The sequence below is a fragment of the Aythya ferina genome, assembly GCF_964211825.1.
Source record: "Aythya ferina genome assembly, chromosome: 2".
In the NCBI taxonomy this organism is placed as follows: domain Eukaryota; kingdom Metazoa; phylum Chordata; class Aves; order Anseriformes; family Anatidae; genus Aythya; species Aythya ferina.
This window is the reverse complement of record NC_140297.1, coordinates 147,878,547-147,905,733: the sequence shown is the minus strand read 5'-3', so window position 1 is coordinate 147,905,733 and position 27,187 is coordinate 147,878,547. Positions and strand designations below refer to the sequence as shown.

The 27,187-nt window shown below is 39.3% G+C and overlaps 2 protein-coding genes across 5 annotated transcripts in view; both read left to right on the top strand.

The window, feature by feature from the left end:
• Positions 1 to 3,411: 3,411 nt before the first annotated feature.
• DSCC1 (DNA replication and sister chromatid cohesion 1) lies at positions 3,412 to 16,571 on the top strand. 4 transcript variants are annotated; one of them, XM_084509953.1, is made up of 9 exons: positions 3,412 to 3,614; positions 5,008 to 5,176; positions 6,752 to 6,886; positions 9,673 to 9,763; positions 11,625 to 11,763; positions 12,490 to 12,542; positions 13,787 to 13,944; positions 14,500 to 14,648; positions 15,447 to 16,571. In XM_084509953.1, exons 1-9 carry the CDS (start codon positions 3,442 to 3,444, stop codon positions 15,553 to 15,555), a joined length of 1,176 nt encoding a protein of 391 aa, XP_084366079.1. In that variant the 5' UTR covers positions 3,412 to 3,441; the 3' UTR covers positions 15,556 to 16,571. The 4 variants fall into 4 exon arrangements, with proteins under 4 accessions (XP_084366079.1, XP_084366080.1, XP_084366078.1 ...); XM_084509954.1 differs by having other exon boundaries at positions 3,413 to 3,614; positions 13,790 to 13,944; XM_084509952.1 differs by having other exon boundaries at positions 3,421 to 3,632; positions 13,790 to 13,944.
• A 1,576-nt stretch (positions 16,572 to 18,147) lies between these two features.
• The window catches only part of TAF2 (TATA-box binding protein associated factor 2), a 56,997-nt gene continuing 47,957 nt past the window's right edge, over positions 18,148 to 27,187 (top strand). The window contains 3 exon segments of the mRNA XM_084509553.1: positions 18,148 to 18,799; positions 20,301 to 20,355; positions 20,982 to 21,142. Coding sequence (XP_084365679.1) covers positions 18,747 to 18,799; positions 20,301 to 20,355; positions 20,982 to 21,142 — 269 coding nt within the window. The 5' untranslated portion in view covers positions 18,148 to 18,746.

Below are 27,187 nucleotides of genomic sequence, written 5' to 3'. Positions count from 1 at the left end.
CTCTTTTCTTTATCTCCTGCAGTGGCTTACAGAAGACATGCTTTATTCAAGATAGGTGTGCACCATGGATTTATACAATGGCACAATTATATTTTGTGTGGTTTTCTTTGTTTGCTTGCTTTTCTTATTTTCCTAAGAAGGAGATCTCGTGCACTCACTGTAAATGGTTATTCTCCCAGTGTCTCAAGGAAGTTTATGACAGATGCTGAAATGGCATTCAGGGGTCTCCAGTCACACCTACAGATCCAGCACCCACGACCACCTTCTGTGTTGAAACATGATGGACGCATCCACTGACAGATATTTCAAACAATGAGAAACTGTTGCTTAATGGGCAAAAATGTAACATGCACACTAATTTAAAATATTGCAGATGGCATTTCAACCGAAGATATAAATCCTTGATTTAAGTTTTGTGAGGCTTGAATAAAGCAGTGCCTCTCGTGGAGTAATTCCTAGCAACTGTAATTCTGAATTGTGTAATTATCATCAGGCTGATAATTTGTTATGGTATTCAACTTCAGCACTGTGCCAGCTTTTCCAGTGCTGGCTGTTATCCTATCATCACAGCTACCTATGTTGTACTTTGAAGGTCACTCAGAAGTTTCTACTGTGTGCATCTTTCTTTGACATTTAAACACCACATTAATATGTTGCCCAATTTTCTCACACATTTTATTGTAGTTTCCAAGTTCCCAAGAAATCACACCTGGGATGCCATCCTCCCGATGCAGTGCCTGATAGTCTGACACTGGTGATGTGTAGTGTTATAGCAGATGTCATGTTGTCTCACAGTTCATTGTTTTATATCTTAGTTGTGGAGCTTTGGAGTTATTTGAACTTATTTTCTTCGCTTTGTCACAGCTGTCCTTGATTTATTTTGCTGTTCACATCCTTGACGTTTCAGCCCTGGGAAACATTATACAGTGCCAAGAACTTCAAAGGCAAGACTGTAATAATCTTCAACAATCCATTTAATGTTTTGCTAACTTCAGTCAATGCTAGTCAACCAGATTCTGTTAACACTAATTTCCATTAACATTAGTCAGTTGAAAAAGTACACCAAAGCTAATGTTGCTTGGTACTTGACTTACAGGCAGGACACATTCCTGCCTCCCCTCCCCAGCCCAGCTGAGGATGCAGGATGTTCAGCTCTTCAGTTCTACTTCTCTCTTACACTGAGACCTGTCACAAGAGGTGTACCTCTTGGCTGTAGACACACAGCAGTTACTTAAAGCCTCAACTGTGCACTGTGGAGGACTGGTGTGAACTGGTGATCAGTAAAGTAAAGGTAGTGATGATAGGTGAATTAATAGCTCTTCAACTCTTCCATTCTGCTACAGGTGAGTCTCACCTCTGCTTGTAATATCATAGAATCATAAAATCATTAAGGTTGGGAAAGACCTTCAAGATCATCTGGTCATATTTTACATGCTCCTGAACCTTGACAATTTCAGCTCACCATAGCACCTCAAACTGAAAACAGCACTCATTGAAGCTGCAGCAACTCCAGAGCAAGTAAATAATCCCACAGGACTGTTATAAAATAATTTCAGGATCCTAACAAACTCCCTTAGCATAACATGCATTTTCTTATAAATTGACAGCAACATTGACTATTCAGTGTCTCCTCATTCTCTCTTCAATCCACATTCATTAACTGATTTGTCTTTGTTTCAAGAAATTAACTTCAGGAGTTCAAACATAAAAAAAAAAAAAAAGTTTGTAATTCAAATATGAAAACTCCATAAATTTGTATGTAAGTTTCAGTTCCTTGATTTCTCTTGAATCTTTTATTATTATTATTATTATTATTATTATTATTATTATTATTATTATTATTATTATTATTATTTTATTCCACAGAGTGAAAAGTGAAAAGAAGAAGAAATGAGCATGCAAGTTAATTGAAAAAAGTTACACAAATTAAGGTAAAAATTAAAACCAACTTAACTGAGCAGCTATTTAAGCAGTAACTGTGTGAGCATTTACTTCATAGAACAGTGATTTTCTGGTTTAGCTTAGAGGTGTGTAAGAACAGACTTATATTGAAGCAAGATATAATAGGGGAGATTTAGATTAGAGGTTTGGAGGAAATTCTTCACTATGAGGGTGGAGAGGCACCAGAGCAGGCTGCCCAGAGAGGTTGTGGATGCCCCATCCCTGGAGGTGCTCAAGGCCAGGTTGGATGAGACCCTGAGCAACCTGATCTAGTGGGTGGCGTCCCTGCCCATGGCAGGGGGGTTGAAACTGGTCTTTGAGGTTCCTTCCAACCCAAGCCATGCTGTGATTCTGTGATTCTATGAAACTGAATTAAGACTGTACACATAACAGCTTGCACCTATCATCACTCAAGCACGGGACCTTCTGAAGGCAGACAGCGTCCAACTCTGTCATGTGTAACAGTCATCACTATGTGCCAGCTGGGTTCCCAACCCATTGGCTCTGTCCCATTGTCCGGGTCATTTGGTTCAGGCTTATTCTGAGTACAGTGAGGCTACACAGACAGAAGCATGAGTACAAAGGAGTACAAAGGAGTACAATTTCCAGCTGGATATGAGGGGGCACTTCTTCACTGGGAGGGTGACAAAGCACTGGAACAGGCTGCCCAGTGAGGCTGGGGAGTCTCCTTCTCTGGAGATATCCCAAACCCATCTGGATGCCATCCTGCACAACGTGCTCCAGGTGACCCTGCTTAGCAGGGGGGTTGGACCAGAAGATCTTCAGAGGTCCCTGCCAACCTCGGCCATTCTGTGGTTCCGTAAAGCAGTCAGTTAGCTAATGGACACAGTGCCAGAGGGGGGAGGCACACTGCCAGGGCATTAACATGCCCTGCAGTAACACCTCACCCAGCACAGAAGAACCAGGTGGTCCTGGGTGAGGTGGAGATGTGTCAGCCTCTGCTGCTCCACAGCGAGTTCCCAGTGTTGGTGAACAGCTGTCTCCTGACCTTTATTTTTCTTACACTTTAGGGTTTTCCTTCGTGCCACAGCATGAAACCCAGCTGGAGCTCAAATCGCAAGGGTTACACGAGCTGACCTTGGGTTGCCATGGTCTTCCCTGAGGGACAACTTGGCCACGGGAGAACTGGGTGCTTGCCCTCAGCAAACTTCCAGACCCCACAGCATGCGGGAAGGAGCACGAGTGGGTGACAGCAAGCCATGGGGCAGGATCGAGCATTCCCTCTGACACTGTGCCAAAATAGGACATTTTATGCATTTTTATGACATTTTATAGGCACAGAGAGAGAGATTTTACCTCTACCACTCAGTTATTGGGTGGGTTGAGTGACTTCCCTTCAGACCCGCCCGCCCCACCGATCGCTCCGGACGCGCCTCAACGACAACCACAGCATCAACCACCCAGCGGGCTCAGGGCGCCGGCTGCTTCCCGCCTCCCGCCGCTGCGAGAGAACGAGTGAGGGCGGGCGCAGCCGGCGCCATGCGGAGCCGGGCGGAGGTGGAGGCCACGCTGCGCAGCGCCAAGCTGAGCCCCGCAGAGCTGCTGCCGGCCGCGCAGTGCCTCAGCTTCGGGCCGGGCACAGCCGGCCCCGGGGAGTGCTGCCTGCTGCAGCTGGAGCCCGGCCTCTGCGCCCAGCTGGAGGCCGGAGCCAGGTACCGCATCCCCCTGAGGCGAGTGGGGTTGGGGGGATGGGAGGGAAGGGGGGGAGGTGAGCTAAGTTGGGCCCCCGGTGCGGTCAGGGTGGCTGAGTTAATGACAGAAAATTTAGGCAGCATTTGCTTTTTTTTTTGTTGTTGTTGTTGTTGTTGTTGTTGGGGAGTGCTTGCTTCTTTTGTTTTCTTTCCGCGTAGAAAAAAGTAGGTTTTAGGGAAGAAACGCTGCTGAGATTTTATCTGGAACAGGGAAGGGATTCCTGCCAGACGGCTAGAAATTTGGAAATCCTTAAAAGAGTCCTGCTGACTTCCCAGGTCCTCCTGCTGGAGCTTGAGGTGACAGAGCAGCTACCAGCCCCACAACCAGGCCAGCGAGGGAAGTTTTGGCGCATGCTGGGGTGGTTTTGTGACAGCCTCTACCTCGGCACCAACACCAGCGAATCAAGTTTTTGAGCCAGTTTTAAAATTTCTTCATCTATCAACTGCAGTACTAACCATACAATAAAAAATGTTTTAGGTGATGCAACGTTAGAGCTCCCCCTAAAGAAAAAGGTCCTCAGAGATGCCCGTCAGTGAGGCTGCTGGTGCTGGGTGGAAGATGGCTGGGGTGTGCCTGCGGTTGGGGGACCACTCGGGGCATCGCTGGGCTCTGGTCACACACCCAAGCTTTGGGAATCAAAATTAGCAATTCACTTAACTTGAAAGTGAGCACTTAGCTCCCCCAGACTACACTGAATTGTGGTCCTGCTTTGGTATTATCATGCCCTCACTAAGAGTCTCATTGTAGTCAAGTATGAGCTGAAGAAAGGGATTTGCCTTGATTCTTTATCTGGAAATTTTATAGAAGTCTTTTTTTTAAATTATTTTTTTAATTATTTTTTTTACTATTATTTTTCTTGTGTGTTTCCTGCTTGGAATCAGTTGCAAGAAAATATGTATGTTTGTCTGAGGGATATCTGAAGGATACAAACAATTTCTGATTGCTTCTTGTTTCTGTCCTCAATAAGGAGCAGCTCAAGCTATAATCTGTTTTCCGAGGTTAGTGAGCTGGTTCAGGCATTAAGCATTGCTAACTCAGTGATTTGGGGGATTTGTGTGAATAGGCAGGTGAGGAGGTTAGGCTGTGGTCTGCATAAAAGCGTTGAATACCTGTCTTTCAGAGTGGGAAAACTCAAAAAAGGAGAGGTAATGACAGTGTTAAGATATTTTAGATAAATTGACAATTATAACTTTACATTTTGGTACACTGTGACTGCTGCTACCAAATAGAACTGTAGTTTATAATGTCTTTACCAATGTTTAAATATAAAGAAAAAAAATCACGTGTTTAATAGGTGTTCATCCAGAACTAGAGGTAAAAATACATCTTTATTTTTGTGCTTTTTTTTTTCAGCCTGGTAATCCGTGGTGAAAAAGATGAACAAGCAGTGTTGTGCAGCAAAGATAAAACTTATGACATGAAAATAGCAGATACCTCAAATATGCTGCTGTTTATTCCTGGTTGTAAAATTCCAGAAGAGCTGAATGCAGATGAAGCATCTGGCAGTGTTATTCATTCACAAGTATGGCTTTCTGGTTTGTTTGTTGTTGTTTTTTTTTTTTTGTTGTTGTTTTTTTTTTTCTTTAATTCTCTAAACCCATATTCTCCATATTTTTTTGTATTTTATACAGGAGGCTTATGTGGAACCCTGGGTGGGATTCAGTTACCTAAACATAGACTTCCAATGCCTCTTTAGATGCTTTGTGGTCTAGCTACGAGCTGCCATTCCAGAATGACATGGATCTCCTGTACGTTCTTTGTATATCCACCAGTCTCAGGAGAATGTCTTCAAAAACACGCTTTATACACAAGGGGCATGCTATACCTTCGGGTGTCCAAATTGGCTCTAGGGCCCTTGTTTAGGCAACCAAATTTTATCTATAATATATGATAATTATTGTTTCTAAGAAGGTCAAACTTCGGTGTATTTTGAGTGTATAGTAATTACTTGTGGTAGATATTTAAATGTTATTAAAATTTTTCAAAGAATAATTAAAAGTTTTCAAAGAATATCTGATTTCTTAGTGTTAGCAGCTCTTCTTAAAATAGGCTGTTTGTAAACTGATTCTTATGAATGCTTTCCCCAAAAGGCAGATTATACCGTGTCACGCTTGAATATTATTTTTTAAGTACAGAAATATATTCAAAGGTTACTCTTTTTCAACTAGCATCTGGAAAGATTTGGTGGAGTGGATGATTTTGGAGTTCTGAGTTTAGAGGAGCAGAGAACAATGAATTCTCTAAAGTGTAGTTAATAAAATTCTGCCAAAAAAATAGTTAGGAAAACATTGTTACTAGTTCATTATTTGCTTTAATAGACATAATGACATCACTGAAGAGTAATCCTGCTTGTCCTTGGGTGAATGTAATAATCAAAACATCACCATTTCTTCTGTGAAGTCAGTGTTATTTCAAAGTTCAGGGGTCTTTTGCTGTTGTATTTTTAATGGTGAGCTCTTTACCAAATAAATAAATAATCTGATAAAGCATTCAGATTACTCTGAAGGTAAGGATTTATTAGATAGTGTTGTTGAATCAATTACACCCGAGCTTGTTGCTGGGTACTTTACATCTGTGTGTTGAATCAGAGTAAGAAATAGAGGTGTTCTGTTAGTTGTATGAAAGTGCAGCCTCCTGTCTCATTAATGTCTGTTTTACTTGAGCTTAATGATAGGATGAGTCATTAAGATAATAATAAAAAAAAAAAAAAAAAGGAAGTAGATCCCAAAATGGGAAGAATAAGGGAAGATGGAAACAGGAGGGGTTTTACGGCAGTAACATAACTTAGCATTAAGGGGAAATATTGACAAGGATTGTGCACGAATATATCCCATTATGACAGCCTATCATTTACATGCAGAGATGAGCTGGTCCATTTGTCATATGCACTACAAATATTTTTTATCATACAACTGTGGACTTCTATTCTTTGCTTCTGGTGGTAATTTTCTAAAGGAAAATATTATGGTGATGTTTCATTCACTTGTTAGTAGATTCTTTTTCTCAGCGACTAGATTAAAACGTTTTGATGATAATGTTTTGGTGAGCTCCTGTGAATCCAAGTGGTACATTAAAATGTCCCTGTGTTTTCCTGTAGATTGCTGGCTTCTCCAATAACTACTGGGAGTTGCGGAGATGTCGGCCTAAACTGAAGAAGCTGAGGAAGCTTCTGATGGAAGATCCATATGAAGGACCAGATAGTGGGAAAGATCAGACTTCAACAGTGTCACATGTAAGTCACTTTCTTGAAGTCAGTCATGGGCAAATAAAAGTAAAGAAACATTGTTAACTAGAAAAACAGCTTTGATGTTTCACAGTGCTGCTTTGAGTTAAGTTTTTAAGCCTACAAGTTGGTAATTATTAGCACTTCCACTGACTCGCAGGTAAGCTATCAGCTTTTCAGTAAGAAGAGGAAAAGGAAGGACACTGGAAGAGACTGGCAATTTCCCTTGTTATGTGGAGAGTTTCTTGAATACATTCTTCTGAACCTTCTCAAAACTCAGAGAGACTTATAGGGCTGCTGATGTGTAATATATAGCTTTTCCTTCTCTGGGGCTTCATGTGTGACATGCCTTGTCTGACCTAAGTATGAGGTCCAGGATGTCACGTACAAGTCATTGGCCAGTCAGTAGTTTATGATGACAAGAAGCAACAGGGAGTAGCAGAAAATAACAAAGATGATAAAAGGCAGAGAATGAGACTGATGCTAAAAAAAAAAAAAAGGAAAACAACTAAATTTTTTTCTTGCTCCTCTTTTATGTTTCCAGGAAATCCAATTTAAGATCGAACTAATGGAGATACCCACACCACTGTGTGCATGCACACAAACAGATGGTAGCTTCGATGCATTTTACACTGAGGGTTGGCTGAAGCTGATGTTAATAAACCATCTGTTTGTGCTTGAATGTACAAACACAAGTGTTACTTTTCTCCTTTAGAAATGGTGCTTCTCTTGATTTGTGGACTAATTCCTGAGCAGTTACAGAATTGCTCCTCCAGCATTGCCTTCTTGACCTTTCATTTCCCCACCAACTCTGTTCTAGGAAGGGATGTCAGAAGGGAAAATGATTAAATTATCAATATTTGTAATTTCTAGACAAAGGCTAGCAACACAAAAAGACGTTATATGCAACAATGTGTATTGGTAATATTAAATGAATACCATAAAAACACATCACTGTCTTTCTGAACACTAGTGCTCAGTTTGAAAACTGATCTGCATTTGTTCTGAAGGAGAATTTTTCATATATCAGCTTACTGGAGAGTAACTGGATGTATCAGATAAATGTAGAAAAATTTCATCTATGCCGTTGATGGAGCTGTAAATGAGTCAAAGTTCTGTATGGGACTGCTTCTGACTGGAATCCCAAAGAATCATCTAGTAAAGATTTCCATTCTGGTGTTTGCTTACACTTAGTGTTTTCCATCTGTTGGCAACAAATAAGCCACCTTTAATTTGTCTGAAAACAAATTGTTCAGTTTTAGTGGTTTAATGTGAACTTCTTATGGCTTTCAGTTGTTTGTACTGTGTCATACATGGAGAACTGTGGAGCCACTGGTTGTGGAGCCAAGGAACTGGTAGCATTGTAAGGAGGTACTGTAAGGAAGCCTGGCACACGGTGATGTGATTTAGCAAACTACATGAAAACTTAGAAACAAGCTAATACACAGTTTGCTCAGGATGCACCAAATCAAAAGCCTGGATTTTACAGTGAAGTAGCAAGCCGTACTCAAATGGTTGCATGTGTCTGAGTTAATGTATTTAATGTGTGCCCTAACCTTATCTGGAAATGGCTGTAATGGCCGTGATCCTAACCTAGTCCCTTTTTTTGCAAGAGTGATGCAGCTGATAAAAGCATCCTAGCTGAGAGCAGTGATTTCTTAAAAAGGCTGAGATAACGACTCGTAGAGCGCTAGCCTGGCCTAAGTGGACCAGAACCAAAGAACTGTGCAGGGTGTTAACTGAATGGCAGTTTTGAACTCAAACACCCATACTGATCTGGGGATATATTTGCCCTGAAGTGCTGTCAGTATTTATTTAAGTACTGCTTAACAGAGTAATCCCTTGCTGCAGTACTGATGTAAGTTCAGTGCTGCATAGCTTAATGGTGCTTCAACATGCTGTCTAATAGGAATGGCATAGCAAGAAGAGGAGACTCTTCTGTATTAAATTCTTTCCTAACGTACAGGGTATGTGCCAAACTTAGTGTTGGTTTGTTTTATGTGTGTTCCGGTAGCAAGTACAAATTCCAAATTTTGTTTTTCTGATAGGAAATGTTCTTAGGCTATAATTAATAAAATTATAATATTAATAAAAGTAAAAAATAAAAAAGACTGTCAGGTGAATAAAGGAAATAATTAAGCCCTGTTTCCTATGGGCTTATGCCTGGTGTTCTTTCCCTTTACTTTACTCCTCACAATACCTTCTGTTCCTCCCACATCTCGTAAATCTTTACCGGTATCCAGAGTGCTCTCCCATTTCACCAAGTAACTGGTTTCCAAGAAGCTGCGTGTGCTGTGGCTGCTTCTGTGCTACATCTGCTAATTGGCTGGCAGACATCAAAACACAACACACAACTCCTGAGGTCACACTGGGGGCTTCTCCTCAGTGGAGGTACTGAGTTCTGACCTCCAAAGGTGACGAGAGATTTTGAGTCTCTACACTTGTTTGAATATCACAGATTAAAATGTGATTTAATGAAGACAGAACACATTCCATTTTCATTCTTGCTGTGTTGCTTTACTTCTGATACCTACTTAAGCTAGTTTGACATCCTGGGAATACTTACACGTGGCACAAAGGCTTCCCTGTAGTTAGGCTGTTTTTTATATTGAGTAACTCATTGAGAAACTGTTGGAAGTGACAGGAAAAGTGTCAGAGAGTGGTAAGCCTTAGAAAATGCAGTTTTGGAAAATTGATTTATTTTTTTTTACCCAGTCTTTTATTATTTTGTATAATGCATTTATCCAAAGATGGAGTAAGGATAACCTGTTCTATCCTTTTTTTCCTTGTTGCAGTATACAACAGAAGATTTGTTAAGCGTGGTTCAAGCAAGTGAAGAAGAAATAATGCACCAGTTGGAGGTTTTAGATGCCTGTAAAATTGAAGGTATTTGTCTCTAAACAATATTCTTTACTTATGAGGAAATAACCCTGCTTTTTCCCCAAAAATATCTTCTTTCTCTAATAAGATAGATCTTTTCATTCCATATCCTTGTTTTTCTGCAAGTTAGTTCAAGGTCCTAAAATCTGCTTCCATATTTCCTATACCCTCTGCTGCTGTGAAAGTGATTAAAAAGGTAAAAGCGGGCAGGCATCAACCAGTCTGGCTCTTCCTCGGTGTTTAATCCAGCAGGCAACCAAGCACCGCACAGCTGTTTGATAACTCGGCCCAGCAGTGGAGTAGGGGAAATAAGTGGGGGGAATGAAGAAGTGAAACTTGTGGCTTGAGATAAGGACCTCTGAACAGAAACAAAAGGGCTGCAGAGTACACAAAGCAGGTTGCACAGTGCAGCTGCTCACCACCCACTGACCAATGACCATCCAGTCTGAAAGTACTGGCAGCCCCCAGACCCACTGCCCCCAGCTTTACTGCTGAGTGTGACATCAGGTGGTGTGGGATGTCCCTTTGGGCATTTGGGGCCAGCTGTCCTGGCTGTGTCCCCTCCAGCTCCTGGGGCACCCCCAGCCCCTTGCTGGCAGGGCAGCACAAGGAGCTGGGGAGTCCTTGGCTCTGGGGGAGTGCTGCTCTGCAACAACTGAAACAGTGGTGTGTTATCAGCATTGTTCTTATCCTATATCCAAAACACAGCTCCATACCAGCAAGAAAATAAACTCTGTCCCAGCTGAAACCAGGATACGAGTGTAGTTCCTTCTTTGATTCTACAGGCACTGTGATCAGTTTCCCACCCCTAGCATGAATATCTTTTGGGTGGTTGCCCCCTTCATGGATGAATGTGTACAGCTTTCTGTACATCTAGAGGCAAAAATAGTTGTTCCCTAGGTATACTCAGCCCTTTGACAGTCCTTTCTTCCTCCCAAACATGGCTGATTTCAGAAATCTCCCTGCTGTGTAAGGCAAGGGTGGAGGAGCAGGTGACTTACTTTGGGACAGCTCTTACTTGTCCTGTACTTGGCCAAGTCCAAACCTTCACCTCTATGCCAGGTGAGAACAGTCCTAGAGTCAGTGGGTCATGGTATGGGGTGGAACTGAGCTTTGGAATTTTAAGGTCCAAACCCCCAGTTTGGAACACGGACAACTTGCAGCAGGTTGCTCAGGAACTCACCTGTTTGAGTTTTGAGCATTTCCAAGGACAGAGATGACACAATCTCTCACTCCAAGCTGTTCTGGGCTTTGACTGTCTGCAAGGTGAATTTTTTTTCCTAGTACCCAGCTAGGATTTCTGTTATCAAAACTCGTGCTTGTTGCATTCAGTCTCACCCCTGAGCACTGCTTGGAAGCCTTCTGCTCTGTCTTCTCTATAGCGTCCCATTAGGAAGTTGAGGACAATCTCATGGATAACTTTGTCATTATTACCGCACAGCACTGTTGTACCAGGTCTGTGCTTTGTCTCCTCTGGTTTTCTGTGCTCTTGGTTGGACCCGAGCTGACGCTTCAAAGAACCAGCGCAGTCAGTTCTGTTCATACAATTCTGAGCCTGAATAATTATTTTTTCCAGCTCTGATCCATTTCAGGGTGGGATTGGTGTTGTTGTATCTGTGGCAGTTAATCTATACAAACAGCTACAAAAAATGAGTTCTTTTTACTGCTCCTTTACATTTAATCTTACTTTTCTGTTCTTCCTCTTAGACTGATCCTGAAAAGGTCGGAATGCTCTGTAGTTTGTAAAGGTGTGACCTAAACATCCTGCCTCCTGTAAAGTATCATCAGGGAAACAGAGCTAAGGTGTTAATGTTTCCTTCTCTCTCTCTCTCTTTTTTTTTTTTTTTTTTTTTTTTCTATTTGGAAGGCTTTTGGAGAGTTTTAGAATTTGACTATGAGATGAAACTCTTGAATCATGTGACTCAGCTGATAGACTCCGAATCCTGGTCTTTAAGTAAGGTTCCTTTACGTACATGTCTTGAGGAGCTTGGACCTCTGGAGCCCACGTAAGCAATTACTTTTAGTCCTTAAAATTGTGTATAATCATTATTAGTGAAATCACTATTAATTATTTATTAGAATTACATGTTTATAACTCTGGTTTCCAGTTACCAGGGTGTTAATGATAAACTTTCTTTGGCTCTAAAATACATAAGGGCATTAATAGTTCTCTGCTGTATCTACCCAGGAAAACGTTACTGTTAGCATTTTTGGAGGCATAGATTAGTTCCAAACCCATTGTCTAGTTAGTTTGCTGATTGAAGTAAGCCGCAACCATGATCTGTCTCCTTGTTTCTTTTAAATATGTTTTTGTGATGTTGTATTTCTAGTGTAATACTAAATTCAGTTTGTAAGAGCTGACTTTTAGGCTGACATCAAAAGTCATGAAATAATTTAGGGTTACCATTTAAACCAAATCTCAGGTTTACAGTAGGGAGTGTTCTTACGTTTATTTGGCTTGCAAAAAAAAAAAAAAAGCTTTTGGTGTTACATCTGCAGTTAGGTTATAATGTCCCATCCTCCATTCTCCTTGTTTTTTACTGTAATTGTTTACAACTTCTTGGTAACTGTTCTTACTATGTCCTAATGAAACTGGTTAGGCAAACTCAGAAGAACAGTTCAAAGTGTGTTCACAGATATTTTTGAAACTGTATTGGTTTTGATATGAATAGGAAATGGTGACATACAAAGGCAAATGCAAGTTTTAAAGCTTTTTTTTTTTTTCCATGCAGAGAGATGATAGAACATATCCTTTTAAGCTATGGAAGGAAATACACTGATGATGGTAAGGTTGGGAAATCGCATATGTTTTAATTTTAAAAATAAAATAGTTACTCTTTAGTAACTGAAGATTTTGCAAGGATGGCCCAAATATTAATTTGCTACAGTGCCAGTAAAAGTAGGAGGCAAACAGTGAACCAAAAAATAAAAAAATAAAAACAGTAAAATTGTTAAGAGAAATATCATAGGAAAATGGACCGATGAACTGTATGAGACACTAGAGGAAACTTAGGAACTAACAGAGGTACCTAAAGAGATATATTAGGTGTCTACAAGCAATACTTTAGTGACTGAAAACAGGTTTCTTGCAAAATTTAGGTGGAATTTTTCTTATATTCTGTCTAAAGATTCCATTGAGAATTTATATTCCATTTTATATTTATAAACCAATTTATATTCCACTAGGAGGTCTTGGATGTCCTGTGTTTTAAGCAATTGGTTGTGCTGTTGTGAACAGTCCATAGAATGTGAATTTGGCTTGCCTGAAGCAGACACTTAGACTTAGTCCCCTGAACTGCACAGCAAGATCCATTGCTTGTACTGCCTACATCTCCACTGCTTGTCTCACATACATACGTAACAGTTCAGTGCCTTCACCTAAATTCTTCCCTGTAGCTGTTTTCATCTCACCTTTGACTGAAGTACACAGGGGAGCAGTTGTAGCGATACAGATTCTTTTTTTTTTTTTTTTTATATTAAGGCACGTTGCACAAAGAATAGTTTTGAATTACAGGGAGTGCAGATGACTGAAAAGGTGGAACATAGTGTTCATGCCTGATGTTCAGAGAATTTTAGCCAAGAAAATGAAAATAGATTCTCTTCATTCCCTTTGTCATACCATAATATAAAGATGATTAAGGAAATAAGTTTTGTTTAATTGTTCAAGTACTGGCAGCAAACGCTAATACAAGCCAGTAGGAATGAAAACTGTAGGAGAAAGTGTCCCTGTGGAGAAGGGAAAAGATGATGATGGTGGGGGGAGGTCATAAATACAGTGAGTGATATGAATGAATGCAGCAGCCAGATAGTGCTGCACACACACACAGTGATCTGCATAATTTGTTCTCAAGAATGGGAAGACAACAATCATTTTTCTGAAGTAATACAGAGTCAGGTTACTCCCCCAGAAAAATAAAAACAGAATAGCTGGTTTGTAGAAGACTGTAGAACAGAATGGATATTTGAGGCTGTTCTCTGTTCTGTTATCAAAAAGCAAGAACCCACCATACTGTGTCTTTTGTTTCTCAGCAGGGGAGGTTTATTTTGAAATGCGTGAAGATAAAATATGCAGAGCCATAGCACAAATGCTTTTGCAAAATGCAGTTAAATTCAATCTGGCCGAGTTTCAAGAAGTCTGGCAACAAAGTGTCCCTGAGGGGATGACAACAAGGCTTGATCAGCTTAAGGTAAAAACATAAAGAAGGGTGGAGTCTTCCATGAGTAGGCACAGCCAAGTGTCACATCTAGATTTTATCAATTGACAGGGACTGGTTGTATTATTTCTGCCAGCTTGTCAGTATTACTTCTGACATCCTCTGTGAGTGTCAATAGTGTGGAATCACGGTGATTCAGGCTTCTGTAAGTCTAACATGTTTCGCTATTTGAAGAGAAGTTGCAGCTGTGCAGTTACTACTGGTAAATGTAACTAAAGCAGAACCTGTTGCAGACTAGACTCTAGTGATGGCCTCTACGGTGGCAAGCACTAGGAAAATCCTTTTGCTGAAAGGAGGTGGGGAGGTGTCAGAATTAGATGGATTTCCTTGCCCTTCTTGTCATAAGGGAAATGAGAAATATTGCCAATAAAACAGCACCATTATGGTATTTTTTCACTTTGCTGCTGTCAGTGCAGTTCTAGAAGACTTTGGAGATGCAGAGGGCAACTTGTTATGGATTGTTGCTAAAACAAATAAATTAAATTGTTTTGATTTAATTAACACTTTCTCTCTGGTGCTGATCTACAGGGCTTGGCTCTTGTGGATAAAAACTCAAGACCAGAGACCATCTTCTTGCTAAAAGTAGAAGACTTACCTGAAGATAATCAGGAAAGATTCAACAGCTTATTCAGCGTACGGGAAAAGTGGACAGAAGAGGATATAACCCCTTATATACAGTAAGGATTCATTAAAATCCGATTGCACTAAAAAAAAAGTGAGGTAGAATTATTACGATATAAATAGTGTTAATATTCTTCCCTTTTTGCATGGCTGATTTCTTATCAGCTATGACTACCTTAAGTACTTTGTTTTGTTTTAAACTACTACAAGTTTTATATGAATAAAATTCCCTCTCCTGGGAACTGGTAGCTATATTTATTGGATTTTAACTTTTTAATCTTACCAAATTTAAACAGGAGATAATTCTGACCGACTTGATTGAGACAAAATTAACTTAAAGGATAAGTATCCTGAAATTTATAGTTAGTCTCCATATTTACAAGTGAAGATCTACAGAGCAGGAGAGCTTTGTATACTGCATCCTTTGCTCTTTTGTCATCAACTACAATACTATCTGGAAGGCCCAGTCAGGATACACGTGAGCAGACGTAGATGATAAACCAGATTTAACTGTGTTAATTCTTTAGGAGGATCTCTAAATTTAGTCTGACTTTAATAACTAGTTCAAAAACTGTTTTGCTAGATTGCAAGCCTTCTAGAGAACAGCAGTAATAAACAAAAAAAAAAGAACTACCAAATCCAATTCCTTGTTTCTCAAGTAAATCGTGTTTCTTCCTGCTGATTAAATTTCACAGTTCTAAACTTTAGATAAGCATTGTGACAGTTACTCCTGTGCTTTTTTTTTTCTTCAATACCCTAGTCCAGCTTGTTCCTATATTTACAAGCATTTCATTGAATCATTGTGTGTGAGAACACCTCTAATATCAATACCATCTGCTTTATTTCCTTTGTAGAGACTTATGTTCAGAGAAGCAGACAGTTGGTGCGCTTCTGACAAAATACGCTCGCTCCTCAATGCAGAATGGTGTTAAAGTTTATAATTCCAGAAGACCCATCTCATAACAAACACTGTTTTAAAAACTGAGACTTCTGAGTGGAGTAACAACGCTGTTTCATCCTGCCTTCGGGGGAAGGAGTTGTCAGCAAATGTTATGTCGCATTCTTGAGTTGAAGCAACTGAGTTTCTGTAAAAAGTTCTGTTTTCTGCACAGCTATGTAGAATGTGAAGGAACTTGCCTCTCCTAAAGCATAGTGTCTGCAGCCCATTCCTACTTTACTTCTCCCACCTTCTTTTTCCTTTACGTTATAGTTATGGCAGGAGCTACTTTTTGAGTGTACTTCAGCTGTCTATCCATAAACCAAAGACTATCATTAAAAATTAAAACCATATTAATAATAATTGAATTAATTGAATTGTATCACATAGATTTCAACAGCAAAACAGAATGCTTAATCTTTTGTCCATTACTGAGCGTTCTTAAACATGCAGATTTTGTTGCTGTGTTGACATTTTGTGTACTACATGCCTTGACAAGCTCAGGAATGAATTATTCCTGACTGAGGCTACGCTGGTCATTCTTTTGGAAACTTGTTCTTTTGTAGTCATACCTTTGTGAATAAGATTGGCACAAACCCTTGACATTTTAACACTTGGCAAAATTGCCTTTTAAATATTACAAAGAAAATACCGCATAACAATCAGGTTTGTAAAATCAAGTTTGAAGATGTAAGAGAATTGTTTTGTGAAGTTTCTATAAACTGCTGTTAGAATGTAGCTGATCTAAAATTATTTTTTTATGGAATACTACCTTTGCTTTAAAAAGAACTTGTAAATCTTTGTAATAGAACTTTTTAAAATTTTGATAGGGAAAGTAACTGCACATAACAATTGTGCCTTGAAAACATAATGTTTTGAATATTCCTTTGTTTGGAACGATGAAACAGAAATCTGCTATGATATTTGCCATAAAATAGAGTGCCTGAAATTGAAGTTTCTTGATTATTAAAAAAAAAAAAAAAAGTTTGCATTAGTCAGTGAACCAGTTTAGTATTAAATATTTTTCAAATATTTTTAACTATTGTGGTGTTTGTTTTTTCACACAAAAAATTTTCTGCATCAAAATCAGATGTAAGGTATAAAAAAAATCTTGGAATATATAGCTTACTAAATGTATGGTGAGCAGTGGAGGGGGAAAGAAGCTAAAAAGTATAAATGCTAACATGGATTTTGCATCCTTGGGATTTTGTTACAGATTAAAAAAAAAAAAAAGCTGAATAAAAAAACTACTTGATTGATTCCCTGTGTTTCGCATTTCTGTAGTGTACGTGTGTGCTGTTGGCCCAGCTGCACAGAGACTCAGCTGGGCTTGCTTCCTGGAAGAATTGCCTTGTTCACTATTTGGTTTCAATGATGTGGTACTTTCTGTTAACAGCACCAGAAGGTTCCTTCTCAGAGTTGAACAGAAATATGAACTTGAAAGCTTTTGAAATAACTTCAGTTGCATCACTTAAGTTGTTTAGTTGAAACACACAAGACAATTAGTAGGTTCATAATCTGTGATACAACAGTATATATTTACAATTGATCTTGTGAAATTTATAAGATTAGAGGTATTACATGAGTAGTGCTGTATCATAATACTTAGGGTAATGATTCAGTTTTATATAAATTGGTTTTCCATGTGAGATTCACAATGAGTTGATGCTTTCTGAATTTCAAGAACTCCTACTAAAGAAAGGTGAAAAGAATAACCTAAATAAAATAGCTTCTTTGATATAAGAGCTTACTTCAACGTAAAATAAATGATGCAAAACTTGCTTATAATAGAACAAATGTAGGTTATGGAGAAGTTTCATGGTGTGTCCAAATAATTCTAACTAAAAGCCCTCCACAGTACCAACTGGAGCATGAAGGAAGACAGTGCCAGGAAATCTTTTTTTTTTTGCTCTGTGGTAAGTCTGCAAGTTTTCAGCAGCATTGTTATTGTCTTAAACTGTTTGTTTGTTTGTTTGTTTGTTTTGATTCAAAAGCAAGGACTGCAGTGCTTTATTATCTTCCTGTTAGTGTTGGGTATACCACTGAGTGGTTTAACTTAAGTTCACCTTAAATAAATTAAGTGCAGCTATACTTTGTGCATTTCAAGTAGATTTAGATTTCTGTCAAGCGTTGGAATTTCCCTAGTGAAAGCACAGATAGGGAGAGGTTTTAGCAAGCAGCCAGAGTGTTTGGAGGGTGATGCTGCTGTTTTTGTGCGGCTGGAGCTGTGACCCCGGGGAGGTTTGGCAGTTGCAGCTGGCACCTTACTGCCCCACAGCGCTGCCTCACAAAGCTCCCAGCCAGCATCACCTGGCTGTGGATTTACAAGAGAGGAGCCAGACAACAGCTATAGGCTCAATTTCTGTTGCAGCACACCCCACGCTGCGAGTCGGAGCCAAAAACAAGCCCCATTCTTGCTGTGGTGATGACTGCAGCGTGACGAGCCCTGTGTTGGACAGCAGGGCGGGAAAGCTACGAGCGGGCGCCGCCATCTTGCGGGGCAGGGCGAGCCGCTGCGCATGCGCTCGCCTCAGCCTCGGGGCTGCTGAGGGGTGAGGGGCAGCGCGCATGCGCTGTAGGCCATGCCGCGACCCCCCCCCCTTACCCCTCTGGGGTTATTTCTCGGCTTTTGTTCTCTTCATTTTTATTATTTTTCTCCTTCAATAATGTCCGTTTCCTGCAGGCGCGGCGGCGCCGCTTCGGGAAAACGAGCCGCTTTTGCGCTCGCGGAGGGAGCCGGCCGTGACCTTTCAACCGGCGGGGGTTAAAGGCTGCCGACAAAATGGCGGCGGCTGCTGAGGCGGGGAGCGGCGGGGCGCGGCGGCGGCGCTGCTGAGGGGGCTCCGCCTGCAGCCCCTCGGCTCCCTCTCGGCTTGCAGCCCCCCCCTCGGCCGTGTTCTCTCCACAGAAAGGTCCCCGGGTCCCGGCTCAGCTCCGTCCTTCTCGTGGGAAGCAAGCAAGCGGCGCCCCCGGAGCGGTATCGGTGTGCGAGGGGTGCGTGTGCCGCCTGCGGGAGGCTCTGCGGGCAGGCTGGATGCCGCTCGGGGGGTAACCGCGCTGCGGGGGCCGGCCGAAGATGCTCGACTCCGGAGGCGCCGATCCGCTGCGGAGATGAGCCCTGGGGAGCGGCGGGAGGCGACGAGACGAAGGGCCCATCGAGCGGGGATGGTGCTGCTGGCGGTCTGACAGCAGTGTGCGTCTGGTGCTGCTCTTCAGGATGAATAGGAAGAAAGGAGACAAAGGATTCGAGAGCCCGAGACCGTATAAATTATAAGTATCCGGTTTTAAAAAATTGTTGTGCTTGAGATCAGCGTGCGTTTTGAAGCAGTCCTCAGGGTGCTTGTCCACCTGAAAAGGTTGGAGCTCTGGCTTACAGCGTAGCTTGCTCTCAGAAAACATGTTGTGGGTTTATGTCCTACTGCGTGATCTTGTAGCCAAAGAATCTGTAAGCCCCCAGTCTCACCATACAAACATACTGAACTTCTGCTCTTCAGAGCTTAGAGATCCTTCCACGCAGCGTCAGCACTACAGATCATGCCGTCAAATTTCATTCTTCCTGCTGTGTCAAGCCGTAATAGTCTTGCAGGCCTTTTCCATATACGAACACACTTACATTTATAAATAAAAGCAAACATCTGTGCCAAGCAAATTATTATGTTTACACTGTTGTTATTTGGTTTGCAACCTAGCTGTAAAGAAATTGGTTGCAGATTTCAGAGGATCTTTGCCTGTATTTTATAAAGGAATCATGAAGTTATTAAATCTGCAACAGGAACGTATTTTTAAATAGAATTACTGATGTTAGTGTATACACTTTAATGGGTATGTAGGCTATTTGAATCCATCATTGGATGCTGGCTTGTTTTATTTTCTTGTAGGATTTTTTTATTAAGCTTTGTTAGTTGAAGCCAAGTCATTTTTTAATACATAGAGTACTTGAGTATGTTCATCTAATGTGTGACATGGCGTAAAAGTTGCGTTACAAGGTTATATCGTGAGTCAGTACTCTGAAGTCCTGTGAAGATACCATCTAGTACAGAAAAAAAATTAGCAATAACTTCCCAAGTTTTAAAAAAAGTTGGAATTACTATTTTATCTCTCATTTGGAAAATCAGTTTTATTTACCAGTGGTTCTAAAACACAATTCAAAACACAATTCACAACTTAAGTAAATGCATTTGACTTGTTTAAAATACTATCTTGATTAATATATTACCTTTATTTAAAATATTATCTTTTATACTAATAGTAAAAATGCATGCTTTTTTTTTTTTTTTTAATGTATAGTACCCACTTATATGAATTATGTATGAGAAGCAGCTTCCCAGATAGATGTTCCACACATCTCTGATCGCAAATGTTACGGCTGCATGCCACTTCCACTGCTGAGCATCACTGAAGTGTTAGAACTTGATTCCAAACCATTAGTAATACCATATTTTTGCATACTGCTATGTGATGTTCAAAAGCCGTGCTGTTATCTTCTATTATTAGTAATGTTCGTTCTTACGCTACATTTTGATTTTATTGTAATTCTTCTGACTTTGCGTGTTACTTATATTCATTATTTGTTTTGGACCACTTATGTGAGAGACCTAGGCCATCATTAATTCTCCTTTTACAAGTATATGCTCTACGTGGAATAGAATGTATCTATACATGCATGTATACCATATGATCTCCTGTTTTTATAAATGGGTTGAAAGATTATTTAAAATACTTGTAATTATGCAAAACCTTACTTATTTACTTTTTTTTTTTCTTCCAGCACGACTCACCAGGTAGTTTGTATCAACAACATAAATTTTCAGAGAAAATCTGTTGTAGTAAGTATTGTTTTTAATAAAATACAGAAGTAGAAATGGAAAGTCTGGATTTTCTTCATGATTTTAGAGAGAACAACTGCACACATAAGCTGATAATGTTCTTCGGCTTCTTTATGTTTTATGCTTTCTCAACTGGTGCTTTTTGTAAGTCTGTCATTCCTAGAGGTGCCTAAGATTGGATGCCTTGTAATAGTGAATACTTTAACTTCTGTGAGGAAGGGTCTTGAGTTGCTGAGGCTTTTTGTGAATTTAGGTGTATGACTACATAAATTCTGCCTAGGTTTTAAGAGTTGTTGTCTCATACTTAGATGCCAAAACCTAAAACATGGTGATGGAAAAAAAGGATGGTAGTAACTTGAAATCTAGGCAGTAGAGGCAAATGATTTCCTGTAAAGTAAGTATTTTGAAGTTCTATTTTTTTAATTATTTCACAACTGGGGAAATTCACCTGTTAAATTATATGAAAAAATATTTTTAGACATCTACAAGGGAAAGACAATTTCATTTTTAAATATAGCATTAGCTTTTACCTGCGATTTTTCTCTGAAAACGCATTAGGTTTTTAATATCTTTACATTGTGAACTGGTAAAGTCTTTATAGAAGGTTTTGATTTATGTTTTCATAGGGTTATGTGGAACTGACAATATTTCCCACGGTTGCAAACCTGAATAGAATCAAACTAAACAGTAAACAGTGCCGCATTTACAGAGTAAGAGTCAATGACTTAGAAGCAGCTTTCATCTATAACGATCCAACGCTGGAGGTTTGTCACCATGAGTCAAAGCAGTAAGTGATGTATTTAAAACTTTGCAGATGGAGTGTTTTCTCTTGTTGTGAAGCATGACCTATTTTATACTGGCTAGTTTTACCTGGTGATTTCCTGATAACAACATAAGTTTCTATCAAAACTTCTGTTAGTGTGACTTATTTTGGGGGAAGTTTTTTGACTATAATTTTGACTCTTAAGTTATTCTTTAGAATTTCTTTCTCTAATGTTTCTTTGTATGGTTTTGTCAAGTATCAGATTTTTTTAATTTTTTTTAAGTACTTTATGGGAAAGAAGTGGTAGGAATCCACTAGTAGTCTCTCGGTGCTTTATGAAATTGTCTTTTTTTTTTTTCCCCCCATGGCAAGAGAATATCTTTGGCTGAAATGTTTTTATCTTTGATAGATTTCAGATATAAGCTTCATCTATGGACATCTTATGTGCTTATTTATTTAAAGAGAAAATGGTGACATTATTGTGCCAATAACACCTGTTCATACTCTTGTAGAGAATGTTTTACAGTGGTGTGAGAACATTCATACGAGAGTTGCGTGTGATAAGACTGTCTTTTTTTTTTTTTTCTAACTTCAGCACAGTTGGTTAGGTTGCGGCAGTATAATATTCTTTAGTCAAAAGCTACTATATTCTGATAAAAAATCACAATTTTTGCAGGAAAAAATTATCATGTGCAATGTCAGATTTGGATGGTCTTTCCCATCTTTAAACCAGTGAATATGGGATCAAAGTTCATGGAAATATTTCCCAATTCCCTAACGAGTTTTTCTAAACATTGTTTCTGATGTTACTAAATATCTCCAAGTAATTTTGCATAGCGTTAGTTTATTGCTTTCAAACAAACAATATGAATAAGGCAAATCATGCAACCATATCAGGTTAATTACTGGATTACTAAATTAAGAAGCTTATTACTATCCATCAGACATTTCTTGTGTACCATGGTGTCCCCAGAGTGATTGCTCTGAGAGATCTGCTGGCCAAGAAGATAGAGAAAGCTCAGTGAGCAGCTTCAGAGGTGATACCACCTTCATTAACTCACATGTCTGATGAAGACAGATCTGAGCTAGCTAACCTACAGTTCTGCTGCTTGGATTTTTGCAAACAGTGATGTTCTCAAACTATGTAGCTATACTTATGTATCTATATATGTATCTAAACTTATGTATCTATAAGAGGGTTGTCTACTCATTGCCTTAATGACTAGAGCCTTTGAGATGTTTCTCATCCCGTCTTATTTTTCAGGTTAAGCCTGATTTTTAAATCTTCTGAAAACTAGAGTATTAGGAGAACTTCTGTTCTTAAGTTCTTGGGGTTCAAGTGCTATTTTCTCGTAGAACTGTAAAATATCTTGAGTTGGAAGGGACCCACGAGGATTATCAAGTCCAGCTTCTGGCTCTGCACAGATCACCTGAAAATCAAACCAAGTTTTATACCAAGTTACCCATCTATGGACTAGAACTGCTTACATCTGACACTCTATTCCTTTATTCATCGTATATGCAAGAGTTTCAGAAATTCAGTTTGCTAATATAATGTTGACTTACATAAGACACTGAACTAGATCTCAGTTCTGAAATTTTGTCCTGATGCTGAAGCACTTGAGTCTATTAAGTAGCTCTTGTCAGTTTTGTGACTTGATTTTGTTGTTGCTGGTTGTATTATTAAGTCAGAAATTTAAAATCTTCATCAGGCAAAGCAGGGAAGATTCTAATTGTTCTGAACAGCTAGAAGGTAGACATCAAAAGTTTAAAATAACCTCGGTCAAACATTCTTTATTAGTATCATAGATTAGGGTCTAAGTCCTAAAATGTTATCAGAATTATAACTTGAAAATTTGAAAGAAGTTTCAAATTTTCTCACTATCTGATATTGAAGAGCAAATTTAAAAACATAGTTTTCCACTTGTTTTGAGGAAATTATATGGGAAGAAACTGATAAAAATCTGATTCTTTTGTTATTCAGTAAGAGAACATAATGGCTAAATGTGTTCACAAAGTTAATTAAGTCTTTATTGAAACTTACGTTCGTGTTTTCACTTTTTTGATTGGCTCAGTTGGGTGAAGTTTGCAGAAGCATTAAAGGACTTTCATTTGAAGCACTCCATTTTGTTAAGTAAGGGGCTGGGGGCGATAACCAGTGAATCCTGAATGACATACTAGGACAAGGCATGCAAAGTGAAACACTCACAAAGGGTGAGAGCAGCCCGTGGTTTTCACTGGTGCAGGTTTTTACATTGCCATAAGAACTTGCAGAAAGACTCTATTAAATAACTCCAGTGTTATTCATAGATTTGAAAGACAGAGGTCACCAAATGTTCTTCACAAACAGCTAGTATGCATCTTGGCAACCTGTTCATTTAAAATCAGTAGATTTAAAACTTTACTTTCCTGTGATGTGTAGCAAATAAAAATTAGTTTAACTGTTAAGGTTTTATGTCCAAATACTTTCTAGTTTTTAATGATGCTTTTGGTTTGTTAGATGCTGATTTCTAGAAGAAAAATATAAACTATGTAGAAGAAGTTCTTACTTTAATGTTCTTACCTTAATTGTCAAAGATAAAGTATTTTGAAGAAGTCTTGCTCCCCTAATTAGCAACAGAATTCAATTAAAAATGAAAAATTCTGTATTTTAAGCCACTGTAATTATTTCTATGGGAAGACTTGCTCCAGCATCTGTGACTTGAGATGTTATGCTCACTGATACGAGGTGAAGGTCAAGTGAAGTGGTTAAATGTTTGTTGTTTATGGTGTACGAATTTAGGCATGCAAGAACTTTAAGAGGGTTGAGAAAGTCAAGATTAAAGAGAGCTTTATCTATGAAATACAGTTAAAGCCAGCTGAAATTGTTTCTGACTCATTATGAAGAAATTCTCTGCTGTTTTTGTGTGACATTTTCTGTCAGATCAGTTTTGTGTTCTAGATCTGGAATCCAACTTTTTTTTTCAGTTTAAGGTATATTGTTATACTCTGTTATCTCCTTCTGCAAAAGTTATTGACATGCTTTCTGTCACTGTATAGTGTTGGTGTAGTAGAAGGTGGGACAATTTTTTTAATCTTTTATGTTGTCACTTCTGCTGGGTAACAAAAACTTATTAAAAAGATAATTAGAAGTTAGTAATTTTTGTAGAAAATGTTAGAAAACTTCAATGAGTACATTAAGTATATTTTCAGCTTTGATGCCATTGCTAGTTTGTCCATGGGTCCCAAAACATCATTCAGGTAACATCTGAAAGCCTTTTAAGTGTTATGTGTCAGTCTTCAATCTTGTAATTTCTTCCCGAGTTGTCAGGACATCACAGCTTTTGATGTTGTTATAGATGGATGAGCTTAAGATGGTCAGTTCTGGCCTGACTGAACAGAGTCTGGATGGGTATAAAACACTTGGTATAGTTTTTCCTTGTGTACACAAGGTGGCAGAGAATCCCGTTTAGCTCATACATTTAAGGAGGAGTTGGAAATCTTGCAGAGACTGCTTCCAGCCTGCAAACAGTGTTAGAGCATGTCTGCATGGGTCTCTTCTTAGGGCTGTTGCTGTAGTGTGACACATCTCTTGTCCTCTTCTTCCCTCTTTCCCTTGTAAATTTTCGCTCTCTTGACTCTGTCAATATAAGGAAACCGTGGTAAGCTGTACATTTGTGCAGCATAACGTTACATAGCGTTGCTGCCACTAGTAGGAGGGATGCTATAAAACATTAATGTGGAGGTATTTGGAATCGATGAGTAGCTTTAAAAAAAAATCTCTACAAGATCACTCCTTTCCAGTCAGTCAACTAGCATGCACTTGGGCTGTAACTAATAGGCTTTTGTGTCAATTCTGATAATAAAATGCGTCTCTACCAGGAAAAAACATGAATGCATATTAGTTTTTCATTGTTGATCTGTGCTTACAACTAGGAAAACTTACGTTTATTTCTTGGACTGTAACTTTTGGCTTGTGCTCTGTTTTTGTTAAAATGGCCACATGCGGTTTGTTGAGAATAGTTTTACCTATGAAAAGATTAATTCGTGGTACTGAGTCTTTAATGGATTCCTTTTACAATGAATCACCCCTTTGAACTGGAACACTTCACGAAAATAGAAATATCAGAGTAGACCATTTCCCATTAAATGTTAAGCCCTGTGGAGTCTACCTTTTGTGTCATAAAATCATAACCTTTTCCTGTCTATGAACCCATTGATGTTTAAAATATAACCACAAGTTCATCACAAGACTTAAACTTGGAAAAAATTCTTACAGATATATTAGAAAAGGAGTCCCGTAGAACCAGTTTACATTGAAATGAAAAACTTTGAGACTGGAGAATCTAACAGAAATGTTACTGATGTTTTCTGTTGCTAGTTCTTTTTAATTGCTAAGATAGTTTTCAGTCATACAGTGTTTTTAAAGACTTTTTTTCCAATGATAATTGTTTGCCTTCCTAGGATGCTGTTAAAAGTCAGCTTAAAGCCGCATCGTTTGGGGTGGTTCTGATGTCCCTGCCAGTGTCCTGTGCCTCAGCATGAGGACTCCTCTGAGCCCTCAGTATATCAAATCAGGGAGCTAGACCAACCCAAAGTGGACTGCCAAAAATGACTTTTTTTTCCCTGTTTAGCACTTCGAGTTGCATCACTTCAGGGTCAGATGAACTGTAGTATCCTTAATGAGGGAGGGAACAGGAATGAGTGGCAAAGATGGGGAGACAGAGCGTCAGCTTGAGTTTCATCTGGTTTGAATTGTTCTGGAACCATACTCAAAGCTACAGCAAGTTCAACCTTGTGTTTTTAGAACTTGTTGGTGTTACATTGTCTTATACCCTATCTTTAGGTGCACTTCAGCTATGAAAAAAGAAATCATGGCTATGTATTAAAACTTGGGATTTGGGTGTTTCTCTGTTAGCATGCTCCCATTTACTATTAATGTCCTATTTTCAGCAGCTTCCAAGCAAAGTAGACAAGTTTAGTGTTCCTGACATTCCCAGTCCTGGTAGTGGTGCCAGGGAATGTGTGCGCTATGATTGCCAAAGATCAAGAATTGCATGAAAATATGTTCTCAATATATTTCAGTACTTAGCTACATTTTTCAGATGGGGAAGGCTGGGAATATAAGCATGGCATTTGACTTACCTAGCCTTGCAGGATGATCCTGGCTTAGTTAATTACCCCTTACTCTTCCAAGTAAGGTAACATAATTTGGGTTGAACGCTGTTCTCTCTGTGGGTGGTGAACAGAGAGTGGTTAGATGAAAGAAAGTAAAATCCTGAAATGAGATCATGTCTGCTCTGCGTGGACTTCAGATTCCATGGAAGGATGGAGCCCACAGCCACAAGTTAATTCACTCCATTGTGGTGCAGCAGTGCCGCAGATAGCGTTACACTTGATTGTAGCTCTGCCCTCGCAGTTGCTGTTTTCTCCTGTGGTACACAGCTAAATGCTCAGGATTCTTCTGAAAGGAAAGGTGATGAGTAACTGAAACACTTTCTCCTGGGGTAGAAATCAAATTTTTGAAGAACTGTTTACTAGAGGATTGGAGTTAAGATAGATGTCATGCCCATGTTTTATGGAGTTTAAAAATCCATTCTGAAAAACTATGAAAGCGCTTGCATAAAGATAAAAAAGCGAGGTTATTTCTGAGCTTGATGGTGAATCTTCCAGTATCTGAATGTAATAATACTGAATAATAATAAGATAGCATTCTGCTTTTATCAGCTGCAGAAGTGGACACGTGCATTTTCCTGCTCATTTCAGTAGAAAACAGTTCGAAGTCACAACTGAGGTAATGGTATTACTTTGGAATGAGATGTGCAGTCATTTAAGAGCGAATAGTCACTTAACGAGCTGCATCCTGACTACAGAAGTTTGTGTCTGCATCCTAAATAAATGAATGACTGTAACTTCTTAAAAATTGTTTCTGGGGGCTAAAAGGTGCTTTTCCTTTTACCCCCTTCTCCTTTAAAAACAGAACAAAATACTTAGTTAAACATGCACCGTGAAATTGCGTATAGAAATCATATCACTTTAAAAGTTGTGGGGTTTTCTGTAGCTCAGCGTATACTTTAAGAATTAAATGGC

Excerpts from the sequence above, each read along its gene's own strand:
- DSCC1 (XM_084509951.1), top strand. The coding sequence starts at position 3,442 with ATGCGGAGCCGGGCGGAGGTGGAGGCCACGCTGCGCAGCGCCAAGCTG. Across the intron at positions 11,764-12,489 it reads CTTGGACCTCTGGAGCCCAC|AGAGATGATAGAACATATCC; the intron begins GTAAGCAATTAC and ends TTTTCCATGCAG. Across the intron at positions 12,543-13,786 it reads AAGGAAATACACTGATGATG|CAGGGGAGGTTTATTTTGAA; the intron begins GTAAGGTTGGGA and ends TTTGTTTCTCAG.